Below are 15,145 nucleotides of genomic sequence, written 5' to 3'. Positions count from 1 at the left end.
TCCTGGGACATAGCTGTGACACTACTAGATCAGGTGGTCCTGTCACTGGTACTAAACACCATCTTGGACTTCTAGTAATTTTCCACTAAAAGGAGGGGGAGGTCAAGACTGGGAAACAAGATTCCTGCCTTATGTAAAGCTTATTTAAGGCTGGGGAGTAAGGCAAACAGGAGTCTCCCTTCCCACCCAAGAAGAAAGACTGCTGAAAATACTTGAAGGGACAAAGGAACTAAGCTGAGGAGAAGGCAAGGGCTGAGTCCAGACTGAGACAGAGGAGTCTAGTCAGTAAAGAGAAATAACTGGAACTTTAAGCTACAGAAATTCTGCTTTCTTCCTAAAATAACATTTAGGGTGAGAAATTACATTTTGTAACCTGTTTCTTTAGTGAATTAAGCCTAGCTTGCGTGTTTTGTTTTATTTGTTCAGTAATCTGCTTTGTTCTGTTTGCTATAACTTAAAATGTACCTTTTGTAGTTAATAAACTTATTTATTGTTTATAACCTAACCCAGTTTGTGCAATTCATTCCTGGGGCGGGGGGCAAGAAGCTGTGTATATCTCGCTTCACATTGAGGGAGAGGGCAAATTTTTATGAGCTTGCGCTGTGCAGATCTTTCTATTCAGCACAAGATGATATTACTTTGGGTTTATTCCCCAAAGGGGGTGTGCACGTGAGTGCTGGGTGAATCCTCTCACATAGAGCTGATTTCTGTGTCTGCAGTTGAGTGTGGCCTTACCTGTGTGTGTGTGTGTATGTGTGTGCGCGCGCTGCCAGAGACCAGAGACCCTATTCAGCAAAACGGGCTAGTAGAGCTAGTGAAATCCTAGTACATCAGGTGGCATCCAGGAGGGGGGGGGGTCAACCCATCATAATGCCCAAAAGCGTCTCATTAAATCCTTTTAATGATCATACCTAGTGTTGAATTTTACGTTGATATAATTAAAAATATAAAACTTCTCTTTTGGTCAATATTACTTTTGATTTTATGTTGTTCTGAAGACCATAAGGAGCAGCTAGTGTGCCCCCCTCCCCTGCATTAGGATGCAGTAAGTGTTAGGATAAGTATGCAGTGTGAATCTGGTGAAAGAGTAGATTGAAAACAGAGAGTGATCTGCAACTGCTCAGCTAAGAGCCTTTGAACAACTGACTTTATTAGCCAAATTATCACATGACTGGGGTGCAATTATACAATATAGCCACTAGGTGGAAGCATAAATGTGACAGCAGTGTAGGGAACATGTTCACTTGTCATTATTAACCAGTGCACTGCAAAGTTACTGTATGATTCAGTAGAATAAAGTCCTTTCACAGACATGCCACTGTGTATTTATGTTCTCTGACATGTCACTGAGGGATCACTTCACTGGGAATGGGGAGACCACTGAGAACAGCCTGTATATTTGCTACTGCTTCTTCTGTCATCATACGGGTGGCTTGGACTGTAGCAGTTCCAATGTGTGGAGTTATGATAATGTTCTTTAATTTTAATAATGGATGATCTCTGCAAGAAAAAGAAAGGCTAGAATAGTTAGAGGTGAATTTTACATTGCTACCGCCATGTTCACTCTAACAGAAAAGGACCAAGCCCTAGGGCAGCAGTAACTCTGGCAAAGTCTTGCAAGTGAGGAAGGGGTACCATGATGCACAGAGGGTTGCACAGAGCAGTGAGGAGCAAATTTGCCCACCACTTCTCCTGCATGAATCTTCATGTCAGTCAGCCTGCTACAGAGCTGCAATACATGAGAATAAGGGGCTAGTTTGTCAGTTGCTTGCGCATAACAGCCTGAAGATTTGACCTCAAGCCACTTACAGGAATTTGTAGATGACAGATATTGACATTGCAAGCGTATTTTTGCTCTTTCTAATGCACATGCACACAGACTTTAAAAATTTGGACATAAGCAACTGGCCCATGGCCCCTGAGAGAATCAGGAAAAGAACCAGGATTAGAACTCAGGAGTTCCTGGCACCTAGTCTTGTACCCAGTAAACCAGAACACATCTCTCCCACAAAAATATGCAAACACCTATGTAAAATGTGATTTGGATTTGAAGATTGTGTCTAACATATTCCCAGAATTCTGAAGGAATGCTGAAGTATTTAAGAATGCTTTCCAGTATTAATCTGTAATGCAAACAATTTCTGATAAATAGAAAACAGTTTTCTACCTTGGCAGAGGTTCAGGGTATGTCACATCCAAAGCTGCAGCCTTAATAATCCCATTTTGGAGAGCTTCCACCAATGCATCATGATCAACTACTGCACCTGCATTAAAATGATAGTATCTTATTGGCATATCCAGATAAGGTACAGAAGAAAACTAATATCCAGGTAAATTCAATATCTTTAACTGAGAGGAAAGGTCTCATAATGCAATTTAAAATACTATTGGATTTATATCTCATTATAAAAACAAGACTGCCTTCTAGTAATGGCTAATCAAAGAAAGCAAAGAATGACTTTTTTTTATTAGCAAGACAGCATGGTCCAGTGGACAGAGCACTGGATTGGGATTCAGGAGACTTGGTTCTATTCCTAGTTATGCCATTGACCTGCTCTGTGATCTTAGGTGAGTCACTTTACCTCTCTGTGCCTCTATATCTTCTTCACTCCTTTACCTAGTTGTCTATTGAGACTGAAATCTCTTTGGGACAGGAACTGTCTCTTACAGATTTATATAGCTTTGAAGACCAGAAGGGACCACTGGAATCATCTGGTCTGACCTCCCACATAACACAGGCCATAGCACTTCCCTGAATTAATTCCTGTTTGAAATAGAGTGGATCTTTTAGAAAAACATCCAATCGTGATTTAAGAATTGCCACCACAACCCTTGGTAAGTTGTTCCATTGGTTAATTACCCTCATCAATAAAATTTTTCACCTTATTTCCAAGTCTGAATTTGTCTAGCTTCACTTCCAGCCATTCCTTTCTCTGCTAGTTTGAAGAGCCCATTATTAAATATTTTTCCCCATGTAGGTATTTATAGACCGTAATCAAGCCACCCCTGAACCTTCTCTTTGTTAAGGTAAACAGTTTGAGCTACTTGAGTCTATCACTATAAGGCACGTTTTCTAATCCTTTAATCATTTTCGTGGCTCTTCTCTGAAACCTCTCCAATTTATCAACTTCCTTCTTGAATTGTGGATACTAGAACTGGACACAGTATTCCAGCAGCGGTTGTGTCAATACAGAGATAAAGTAACCTCTCTACTCCTCCTGAAGCTTCCCCTGTTTATCTCTCTAGGATCACATTAGCCCTTTTGCCACAGAGTGGCACAGGGAGCTCATGTGCATGGGGCTAAGCCTCTGTAAGAGAATCAGAGTTCTCCACACATGGCATCTGCCGCACTCTACATCTCCCCAATTGCCCCAACCAAAGGTGCTGAAGGCACCTTTGGCTTTGGCTACACTTACACTTCAAAGCGCTGCCACGGCAGCGCTTTGAAGCGCTAAGTGTAGTCAAAGCGCCAGCGCTGGGAGAAAGCTCTCCCAGCGCTGTCTGTACTCCACCTCCCTGTGGGGAATAACGGACAGCGCTGGGAGCCGCGCTCCCAGCGCTGGGGCTTTGACCACACTGGCGCTTTGCAGCGCTGCAATTTGCAGCGCTGGAGAGGGTGTGTTTTCACACCCTGCTGCAGCGCTGCAAATTTGTAAGTGTAGCCAAGCCCTTTCCCTGACCCAGTCTAAACTCTCTGGGTTTTCTTCTCAGCATCCCACAGTCCCCTTTCCCTGCGACTCTTGCACAGAAGCCATGAGAGCGAAGGGGTCACTGTCTTATGAATTTGTGTGGTGCCAAAGGGGCTCCAGCCTCAGTTAGGGTGCTACATGTTACAGTAATACAAATTATAATGACACAATTTAGTACAGAAATTCGACTGTACTAGATAACATTCTCAGTGGGCAGTGGGCTGCCCTGGCATTCAGTTCATCCTAAAGATATTTGTACATTTTTCCTTAGATGTAATAACCCTGAGTTAAAATCAGAGGTGCTGGATGCTCACTGAGCCCCCCCCTCACAACTCCTGTTGAGAGTAGGGTTGCCAACCCTCCAGGATTGTCCTGGAGTCTCCAGGAATTAAAAATTAATCTTTAATAAAAGATTATGTCCTGTGCTGAAACCTCCAGGAATACGTCCAACCAAAATTGGCAACCCTAGTTGAGAGGCACAACAGCATGGGTTGCCCCTTAAGGCCTGGAGGCCTGAGGCTAGCTAATCCTGATTACTAAAAAAAATGCTGTAGCCCATCTGTGCCACATTGACAGCCTTGATGGGGCCTGATGGCGGACAGCTGAGTCACTGGAACTGGGGAAGCGAAGGGACCATGGCCCTCCGCTTTTAAAACTGGGAGGGCCAGGACCCTCACTTTTTAACAAAAGAAACATAAGCACAGAATTTATGTCCCCCGCAGATTTTTTCCCTCCACAAAATAAGGAAACAGATCAACAGAGCCAGATGTGTACCCAGAAGCCTCCTACTGCAAGACAAACCCGAGAAAGAAACCAACAGGACTCCACTGGCCATCACATACAGTCCCCAGCTCAAACCCCTCCAACGCATCATCAGGGATCTACAACCCATCCTGGACAATGATCCCACACTTTCACAGGCCTTGGGTGGCAGGCCAGTCCTCGCCCACAGACAACCTGCCAACCTGAAGCATATTCTCACCAACAACTGCACACCGCACCATAGTAACTCTAGCTCAGGAACCAACCCATGCAACAAACCTCGATGCCAACTCTGCCCACATATCTACACCAGCAACACCATCACAGGACCTAACCAGATCAGCCACACCATCACCGGTTCATTCACCTGCACGTCCACCAATGTAATATATGCCATCATATGCCAGCAATGCCCCTCTGCTATGTACATCGGCCAAACTGGACAGTCTCTAAGGAAAAGGATAAATGGACACAAATCAGACATTAGGAATGGCAATATACAAAAACCTGTAGGAGAACACTTCAACCTCCCTGGCCACACAATAGCAGATTTTAAGGTGGCCATCCTACAGCAAAAAAACTTTAGGACCAGACTTCAAAGAGAAACTGCTGAGCTCCAGTTCATCTGCAAATTTAACACCATCAGCTTAGGACTAAACAAAGACTGTGAATGGCTTGCCAATTACAGAACCAGTTTCTCCTCCCTTGGTTTTCACACCTCAGCTGCTGGAACAGGGCCTCATCCTCCCTGATTGATCTAACCTCCTTATCTCTAGCTTGCTTCTTGCTTGCTTATATATACACACCTGCCCCTGGAAATTTCCACTGCTTGCATCCGAAGAAGTGGGTATTCACCCACGAAAGCTCATGCTGCAAAACGTCTGTTAGTCTATAAGGTGCCACAGGATTCTTTGCTGCTTCCACAAAATAATAGATTCTGTTGGGGAGATGCTGCAATTACACTGTTTGCCCACCAGAGGCTCAGCCACAAGAAAGAGCTCCTGGCTTACCCCTGGAGCAGCCAGCCACGGAGAGACAGGGGGCACTTTACAAAAGTTCCGGTGCCCTTGAGCTCAGTCTTTTATAAAGGGCAGTAGGAAGCTGCAAAGAGGGGAAGTTCAGGAAAGTGGAGAGAGTGAGAAAGGTTGCGGCAGGAGAAAACTCTAACACTATGGAATTTTGGGGGCTAGAAGCCAAGGAGCTGGAAGCTCTTGTGAGGAAACCAGGATGGGGTTTGGGCCTAAAGGCCAGTGACAGAAGGCTGAGCTCTAGCTAGGAAGAGCTGGAGGATGGGTTGTGAGAGCATACTGGGACAGAAGAGAGCTCTGGCTGTTAGAAAAGACACCAAAGCTCAGTATGGACTCTTGTATGGTGATAGACTGTATATGGGACCCTAAGGTTCCATACACACTATTTGTGTGATTAAACTGACCCCAGGAAGGGGTGATGGTAACTCAGAGAGAAGCCTGTGTGCAGTCCTTCAGGGGACCTGAAGGGCAGGAAACAGAAGCAGGGTATTGCGGGTGGCCCCTGGCCATGAAGGAGTGCTCAGGAGGCAGCCAACCCTGTGATAAGAGGTCAAGGGGAGCTGTGGATGTTCAGCACTAATCAGCATTTGGTCTACAATTCATTATTTATTATTAGTTAAGTGCCAGCTATCCTGTATACTGAACAAAACATGGAGGAAGTCACAGACCTTGGCTGAGAGAGCTTCTTGATGCAAATAGACAACATTCAACTCCACCTTTACTATAAAACTGCAACCAGTGCTTCCATAACACCCTACCTCTGCTGATGTTAATGAGAGTAGCAGTGGGTTTCATCTGCTCTAACTCTCTTTTCCCAATCAATTTGTGTGTCTGAGGTGTCAGGTTCACGACCAGTATCACAAAGTCAGATTGCTGGAGCAAATCTTCCATCTTTTCACAGTAGCGGGCACCAACAGCCTGTTCCTCCTCTTCTTTTCTGAGGCAAAAAGACCAGAATTATCTTTTATTGTAAAAAAATAAAATCCCTTGCTGCTGCTGCTACTTCTCCACCCCCATGGAGGATGGAAAGAGAGCATAGTTGCTATGAACCAGTGTCTCTGCTGTTACAGAAATATAAAATAGGTAACAGTGGCATAGAAAGAACTGGGTGACTCCTACAATCCTATTTGGATTGGCCTTCAGTGAAGACTCTGGTGGGAAGGGGCAGTTAGAGAGGTGAATATATTAATCCTAGGGGCGTTGAGGGAGGAACAAAAAGAAATGACATTTCATTGAGAGCAATACTCAGCATGTTACTATATTGATTATACTTATTTCCTAATGGAATTTCAGTGAAAAAACAGGACTAGAAGCATCTCAGTGACCCCTTCTGTGTTTTTTAGTGGAAAATATGCTTTGTTCATGAATATGTTCTCATGAGTACTTATGTGGCCTCTTAAGGGAGAGTGTATAATGCCATGTGAGAGGATAGCAGATGAGCCATTTCTTGAAACGATTAGAATTGTTCAGTGGTACTATAAGAACTTACCATGTTAAAGTATGCTCAAAACTCAATTAAGTGACACACAAATAAACATGCTTTTAATTTATATATTTTAACATCAAGAATTATTTGAACTATGCTATGACCATCAATCATTTTCTCTCTCATTACCCAGCTAAAAGGCCAAAAACTGAACTCCTTACTCAGTTTACTGGGCCGCCTGGAGGGGGGGGGCAAGTGGGGCAATTTGCCCCAGGCTCCGGGCCCCACAGGGGCCCCCACGAGAGTTTTTCGGGGCCCCTGGAGCGGGGCCCTTCACTCGCTCCGGGGGCCCAAGAAAACTCTTGTGGGGCCCAGGCCCCTGGAGCTTCTTCTGCTCCGGGTCTTCGGCAGGGCAGAAGGATCCCCTGCTGCCGAATTACCGCCAAAGACCCAGCACTTCGGCAGCGGGTCCCACTTTGGCGGTAATTCGGCAGCCAGTCCCCCCCCTCCCCCCCCGTTGGGTCTTCAGGGCACTTCAGCGGCGGGTCCCGGAGCGGAAGGACCTCCTACTGCCGAATTACCACCAAAGTGGGGGCCCCCCGCCACCGAAGACCCCAGGCCCCTTGAATCCTCTGGGCGGCCCTCTCAGTTTATATGTGGTCCTTGTTAATGGGAATTTTGCCTGTGTAACTACACGCTGAGTAAGGAATTCAGGATTTGGCGCACAGATTGGAAATAGCTGCAGGGTATAAAATATAAAAGTGATATGCAATATATACTGGCTAGCATGTGTATGTGCCACTGCCTTCTCTGAATGAAAAGTCAGAACTTCTCAAATAGACAGGATTATCACCCTCTACGTATACTTGATCCTGCTTTAGTGCAGGGGGCTGGAGTAGAATACTAGATGATCCCTTGAGGTCCCTTCAAGCCCTACGTTTCTATGATTCTAGTGGCTGGTTAGAAGATTGAAACTCTACAGCTGCTTGTGAAGATTTTCCTTTAGCTGAAAAGGGAGTGCTGTGTTCATGGAGCTGAAACTCTTCAGTTCTTTCTGATGCTGCCTGTGTGCAGTTCAACCGTGAGGTCTTTTTATGGTCTAGGATTCATTACAGGTGGTAAAACAGACACTGAATGAAGACAATTTGAGAGGTCACTGCAGACAAGAACATTAGCCTCTGGAGTTGAAGACTGCTGTAGCTCAAAGAATTTCAGTGTCACCTTTTATATCACATTTTCTGGTTCTAATGCATTTTGCTTATTAAATCCACTTTCTGTTGCTGCAACATGGGAGTGACAATGAAAGTTTATTTATCCATAAAAAACAGCAAGGAAGTTTGCAAGTTTGCATTTCTTTTAACAAAATTTGGGCAACCCCCACCAGAATGGGTGGGGGTGGAGGTGAGGGGAACCCACTTCGTAAAGGAGCTATGTATTGCTGACCCTTATTCTCCTGATATATATATTTAAATAGTGCTTAAAAATCATGCTGAATATATGATACTAACCTGTTCCATTGTTCTTGGCCAAAATTTTCAAGCTTGGCTGCCAAAAGTTAGGCACTTAAATTCATATTTAAGCATGTAAATAAATAAGTGACCTGATTTTCAAAAGTGCTGACTACTCACAGCTTCCTCTGAAATCAATGGGAACTGTGGTTGCTTAGGATGTTTGAAAATCAGAGTGCTCATTTAAGTATCTAAATATGGATTTAGGCACCTAATTTGTGGCAGCCAAATTTGAAAATTCTGACCCCTGAGAATGAAGGGAATTCTCACTGGAATGAGGCAAGGGGGATTTGGCATAAACTGGGAAAGAGGTTCTTTGGGCAGGTTTTGTAACAAAGAGATCTATGTATAACTTTTAAAAGAATCAAAAATATAATCTGCTCTAGTTAGCATCAGATGCACTTTCACCTCTGGTTCCTGTTGTGGTACAGAATTTTCATTTCAAAAGCTTTAGCCCTCTTGGCCACCTTATACCCAATGCTGCCCATGCCGATGATACCGAGAGTAGCCCCAGTGACTTCATCTCCCAGCCAGTCAGCAGCAAAATGCTCAGTCTGTGGAGAAACGGCAATCTGACAACCTAAGAATAAAAAATGCTGAGTGAGAAATGGTTTCTTGGTGGATGAATTCTTCCCTGTTTGTAATATCCTCTTTGAAGCTTGAAAATAACTTCTCTTTCCCTGCCAGTTCACACATTTTCCATTAGACAAACCTTGATTTTCTATCAGGGTATATCCCACTATTCTCCTCGGGGAAGTACCAAGACAGAGCTGAAGTAATGTAGTTTTTTTACAGGACGGGTGATGCGCGATTTTGATACAGATTAGGAGATTAGGTAACAGGACAGAATCTCATGCACTGCAGAGGCCAGCTCAACAGGGACTCTCCGCAAATTGTTGTGATGGGGACTTGGGGCAAGGTGGGATGAGGGAAGAGTGGGACAGTGCCCAGGGTATGGGAGAACTGCTGAGTTTCTGTGGGATTCCTTCCTTTCAGCTTCCACAGGCACTCTCCCCTCCACTAGGGCACAGTTTGCTGCTTCAGCTATGCACTGTGCTGAAAGAAGTTGCCTCTTAGAGCACAAACTAACAAAGGCAACACAGTTAGCATCATCAGCGAGTCTAACATTATTCTGGGAACAGGGATTATTAATTTGAGTTCTTTGCTGTAGCAAAGCAAAGTGATTCAGTGGATTTCATAGCAAATCATCTTCTCTGGTGATGGAGACCCAAGGCCTGATGTCCACGGCCTTGCACCCTTGTGTAGTCTTTTACATTGATGCAAAGAGGGTATTAATGAGTGAAGAATTTTAATTTGCTTGCACTTTGGATAGTTGTAAATAACTACATAAGGTGCAGGCAGTGGAGAATTAGAGTGCAAATTCTAGTCCACACAGTAACCCTTGTACTGTACATAAATCAAATCATAGGCAGTTTTAAACACCTAATTTAGACAGAAGCCTTAATTCTGTTGCCATTGCTTTCAGTAGAAGCTGGATTGGGCTCAGAATATCAAAAACAATGTAGAAAAAAGCAGGACCACTTGAAAAACTGAATCTTTGCAGCTTTTCCTCCTGTAAAGATTCTTAAACATTATTTCAACTAGATAATCTGTGACAGAATAAAAATAAAATATGCCAGAAATGTAGCTGACATGATTTACGGAAATATCAGCAAAGGAATTTAAAAAGTTACCTTCCACTAGCCTTCTGGCAGATGCCAGCATCAAGGTCATCCCAATGTCTGCTGTGGAGTCAGAAACAGCATGTGGAGTATTGGTCACTTTAACTCCAAAGCTTGAAATCAATTTTAAGTCCAGGTGATCCACTCCTACCCCAGAGTTTGCAATCACCTTTAAGTGAGGTAGGCTCTGGAGGAGCTCCCGGTCAATGACTGGTCTGCCCTCATATATGAAAACAGATTTGATCTTTTCACTCAATCTTTCTTTCTTTTTAAGAAATTCCTTCATGGTGATAAGGTGAAAGTGTTTCTTCAAGAGCTCCACATGGCCTTCCAGCACACCACATACACCTCCTATTTCAACGATCAAAAGACCAGGCTGCTCTTGCTTTGCCATGACCTGTGAAAAGGATTAAGAGAAATATACCGTGGAATATGAGAAAAGAACATTTTTGTAAAAATACCATTCAGTAGGTATGACGGGGTGTATCTATCCCATACTGGTCCAGCAGGGGTTACCCACAAGCTGTGGGCTGAGGAAGCCACACCCCCTCACCTCTGCTGGGCATGCTCTAACTAGAACCAGAGTATAAAAGGGAGTAGTTCAGCTGAGTCTCGTCTGGCCACTGACGAGAGCAGATGTGTGTTGCAGGCTCCAGCTAGGAGGCTGCCAGAGCTCTAGGACACAGAAGCCAGTTGGGTTGAGACTCCAACCGACTCCTCTGCCGAAGTGGCGGAGAGACAGCAGAAGCCAGGAGGCCCACGGAACAGAACTGTATTAATGGGTGACCAAGACTGATTATAGAAGCGCCAGTTCCCTAGGGCCGTGGGTTAGGAGAAGGGTAGGCCCGGGTCCCCCTACCCTGGCTGTCCTGCCATCAGGGGCAGCTGATGCCCAGAAGGGTGAACTTTGCCACAGAAAAACAGCCTTACTGATTCTGGCCATTGGGCAATACTGCCCTGAGCTTCAGGGCCGCAACGTAGACCCAGGCCACTTGAGCCGTCAAATATCCACTTGGATAACCCCCTGCAATCCAACATCCTGTGATGGGGTGTACCTACCATGCGGCAATAGGGATAATTTAAACCCACATTTGTAAATCTGTACTTCGGGTAGCTACATACTTCCCTCAATTACACAATGTAAATCCAGAGTTACTAACTTGAAGTCAGTGGAGTTACTCTGGGTTTACCCTGGCATGAGCCATCAGTGAAGTCAATGGGAATCATTCCAGTGATTTCAATGAGTACAGGATTAGGCCATGACAGAACAGACCCCATCAGGACTAGTGTCTGTAGGGATGCTAAGAGGTTTAACTCTGAATTGTCCCTCATTTCCAGAGACATCACTCATTTTAGTCCCAAAATTACTTTCATTCCACACAATCTGGCAGCCCCTCACTTTTATTCTTGAAAATTATTTATCTCAGTAATAAAGGATCAGGACAGAGAGATTACTTTACAAAGTCATTTTAAATTGTCTGTGTGACTATCTGTTGTCTGTCCCGCATTTCAGGTTTCTATCACACACTACATCTAAATTTGGATCCTAGCAGATTGAGAAGTATGCTAAAAAGAATCAGAGCCTGTAATCCTCAACAGGATTCTGACCAGTCCATGCCAGAAGCATAACGGGTGAGGTAAGGGGACATCCTTTGTGGATTTCCCCTCTTGCACATCCATGCAGGGATTATCCAGAATCTAGGCATGTAACAAGCTAGCTGCTCAAGTACGTACTTATGGTCTCAGGAGTACGTACTTATGTTCCCAATCTGATGCCTGTGCTGCTGCAGCTACACTATTTTTAGCAAGCTAGCTTGATCAAAGCTAGCTCCGGTATGCCTACATGTGCTGCAATTGCACCTCCTGATTGCAGTGTAGACATATACCCACAATGGTCCAGTTCACTGTTACCCTGCACTTTGGGGAGTCATTTACACAAGAGCAAAGTGAGTGCAAAATGCTTCCCCTTTCTGATTTGGCAGTGTTTTACACCTGCTTCATACTGGTGTATAAAGAGCTATACAAGAATTGAAGGAATACTGAATGGGGCAACTCAAAGTACATAAAGTTAAGCTTGTGCATACATTATTTGCTGGATCAAAGTCACTTATTGTGGAGCTACTTGAGAATATTTTGAGGTAAACTAGTGGCAGAATGGAGAGAGATTTACTGAGCTAGTGAACGACTTCTTTGCTTGCTATTTGTGATAGACAGATGGATGACACCCTGAGATATATGCTAAATACCAATAAAGGAAAAGTTTTTAAAACATCAAATAAATACTATGAGCAATAGTACACAATATCAGCCACCATCTGAGTTATTATATGTCTAAACTGTTGCCTGACTATAACCCTGGAGCAAGGACTGTCTCACATTGAGCACTTAAATAATATTAATGTCAGTAAATTAAAAATATTTAGGGGTCGTTTATGCAGGGTAGAAGGCTCCCCCTGATACTAACCTTGGTTTGGGGAGCACTTACTCCTGCTTCGCCAGTGCTATTTGGACCAATCCAGGAGCTCCACCTGGGATCCATATTCCTCTTTGTCCAGTGATGCATATGACAAACAGCTAGATGAATAAGTCTACCAGCCAACCTTGGGCAGCCAGTGGCCAAGTGAATTGCTTCTACCAAACAGACTGCTTTAACGCTAAATATAATCTTTCAGAAGTCCCCTCCAGTGTTTTAAAGGTAAACTTGTCAAAGATATGGCTATTTTAATTTTGGACTAGTATCATTTGCTGCGTCACCAACCCTCATGATTTTATCACCAGACTTGCAATATTTGGTATTTTTCTTAAAGCCCCAGCTCCTCAAATCACTTGATTATGTGAAAAATGAAAGTAAGTTTCTAGCCCTCACAGCTACAGAGAAAAACTTGAAAATATGACCCCTAAAAGCTGAAGCACCACAATACAAATCAAAATAATCAAAAAAAATTTTTTTTAATTTAATTGTTTTTAAAATAATCTTTTGTATTCAGTGAAGTAAGCCTGCAGAATTTCTACAGGCTCTGCTTTCTGCTGAAGTAAGTAAAGTTATCCAGAACAAATCTCTTTCACTGACATTCTTTAAATGAAAACTGATTATAGTAATGATAAATAACCTGGTAGTTTCTATTGCTTTCTTCCTGACGCTGATCCTGGTGTAACTCTGTTTTACCACTTCTGGCAGTGGCAATAGCTTAAACACAAAATCTCGTTATGCAGCTACTTCCAGATCTCCAGATCCAGATCCAGTTATGCTGCACACACTCGGACTTGCACTCATATGATGTAATCCTTCATACAAGGTCCCATAGCTGTCTGTACTCTGCCTGAATCCAACCCCACATAGCTAATGCATTATAGTATATATTCTTTCTGTGTAAATTTCAGTTGGCAGCAGCTGAGTACACTCACATAATTGTGAGCACTGCCAGCCATCTCTGCCAGGTCCACCCTCTATCAGAGGGTCTTTGGACACTTCAGCAGGAACTGCCACATAGAGTGACAGTATCTTCCAGTCTTTATCTCATCGTCTTTGGCTTTCTGTGCACCCTTCCTAAATGATGTCATCTTCCTCCTCCCTGCTTCTGAAACTGAATCGTACGGGGAGGGGAATAGCAGAGGATGTTGTTAGAATGTTTTTAGTTCTCAGTGAGTGGCTACACACATTCTTGTGGCAATGGAATCTGATTCAGAATCCATCCGCTATTGTAGAACTGTGCTCCAAAATCAAAGTTTTTTTTTAAAATATGCTTCTAGCCCTATGAACCTAATGTAAACTAATGCAGTGATATCTGTGTGAATGTGCAGAGACAAAATGAAATACGGTAATAGCTCTAAGTCAGATGTGGACTGTCCTAGGTATAGCAATGATTGTGTTAACTCTGAAACCTAATGATGTCAATTTATGTGTCAACATTGCTAATAATTTAATTGCTGATTATTTTAATAAAAATATCTACCCAAGATGTTTATCTATCCTTTGTGCAATCACAGATATTGGGACATCAGACAGTGAGGTAGCTTGTTACAGCTAACATAAGAACCTAGGAGTTTAAACCCCCTCCACTACTGAAGTTTGAGTCACCTTAATGTCTGCTGCTGAAACTGAATATTGTAGAGTAGCATAAAATAAATTGAATTTACTATTAAAATATATAATACACACAACAGTAGACTGGTTATATTATTTATTGCCATTCATTAACATTTTTACATTCCATTCAGTAAAATCCTCACTATTTTAATTTACTGAGTGCTCATGCAGAATTTAGGACTAGAATGAAGCAGAAACCAGTGGGTTTTGCAGCAGAATTTATGTTGTTTGCTGACAAGTACACTAAGTCTTGATGATATCCAAGAAAGTGGAGCAACTCTGTCAGGAGCTGGGCATGAGGGAGTTCTGTGGAAGGATTTGTTCTGGGTAAGTGGGCTTATTGATTGCTGTTGTGATGAGCACGGGGAGACAAGGGAGGAGACTGATATTCATCTGCAATCCAGCTGGTTGAAATCTGTACATGCCCCATCATTTTCACATAGGGATTTATAACTTTTTGTAGACTAGGGCATCAGCTAATAATAATAAGCTTATCCTGGGGTTCATGGTTTTCAATGCATGGTCAATGACCAATAACGTCATCCATGATTTAATTATGGATACGGCCCTCTTTTTTTGCTTGTTATTAAAAAAACCAGCAAGATAATTCAGATTGTTCTCTACTGGTGCAGCTTTCTCTGGTTCAGTAGTTGGTTCAATATGAGACTAGAATGGGAGGAAAAGGAGAGTAGGTGTGCTCTTTGCACCCTACAGTGTCCAATTTTAAGGCTGGATTTGACTGGTTGTGTTCAGCCTTCATTAATTTGGGAATTTTGGTAATGTAAAGACTTTCCTACTAATCCACAGGATTCCTAACCATACTTGTTGATCTAATGCCTGTACTGGTTTTGGATTCACCCAGTTAGTCTTCTGCTTATTGCACCATGATGATGATGACTATTTTGTTATTTTTGGGTCTTACACTGCGGAAGAGGGGACCCGCCGCAGGACCGGGGAAGGGCG

General features: G+C 43.3%; 1 protein-coding gene across 2 annotated transcripts; it reads right to left on the bottom strand.

The window, feature by feature from the left end:
- Nucleotides 1-1,130: 1,130 nt before the first annotated feature.
- Nucleotides 1,131-13,395, bottom strand: LOC123365048 (probable 2-ketogluconate reductase). Of its 2 annotated transcripts, none has more exons than XM_045007669.1 (6): nucleotides 13,206-13,395; nucleotides 10,108-10,492; nucleotides 8,822-8,993; nucleotides 6,238-6,416; nucleotides 2,168-2,264; nucleotides 1,131-1,500 (listed from the first exon to the last, which is right to left on the bottom strand). In XM_045007669.1, exons 2-6 carry the CDS (start codon nucleotides 10,487-10,489, stop codon nucleotides 1,344-1,346), a joined length of 987 nt encoding a protein of 328 aa, XP_044863604.1. In that variant the 5' UTR covers nucleotides 10,490-10,492; nucleotides 13,206-13,395; the 3' UTR covers nucleotides 1,131-1,343. The 2 variants fall into 2 exon arrangements, with proteins under 2 accessions (XP_044863604.1, XP_044863603.1); XM_045007668.1 differs by lacking the exon at nucleotides 13,206-13,395 and adding an exon at nucleotides 12,560-13,145.
- Nucleotides 13,396-15,145: the final 1,750 nt, after the last annotated feature.

The sequence above is a fragment of the Mauremys mutica genome, chromosome 2 (genome assembly GCF_020497125.1).
Source record: "Mauremys mutica isolate MM-2020 ecotype Southern chromosome 2, ASM2049712v1, whole genome shotgun sequence".
Classification (NCBI taxonomy): Eukaryota; Metazoa; Chordata; order Testudines; family Geoemydidae; genus Mauremys; species Mauremys mutica.
The sequence above is the reverse complement of the archived record's forward strand: the minus strand, read 5'-3'. Positions and strand labels throughout refer to the sequence as shown.

What these genes read in the sequence shown, in the direction of transcription:
- LOC123365048 (XM_045007668.1), bottom strand. Translation starts at nt 12,658, where the DNA reads ATGCATCACTGGACAAAGAGGAATATGGATCCCAGGTGGAGCTCCTGG. An exon ending in TGCCAGAAGGCTAGTGGAAG is followed by an intron (nt 8,994 to 10,107) that starts GTAACTTTTTAA and finishes TTTTATTCTTAG; the next exon opens with GTTGTCAGATTGCCGTTTCT. An exon ending in TCTCATTAACATCAGCAGAG is followed by an intron (nt 2,265 to 6,237) that starts GTAGGGTGTTAT and finishes ATTTTAATGCAG; the next exon opens with GTGCAGTAGTTGATCATGAT.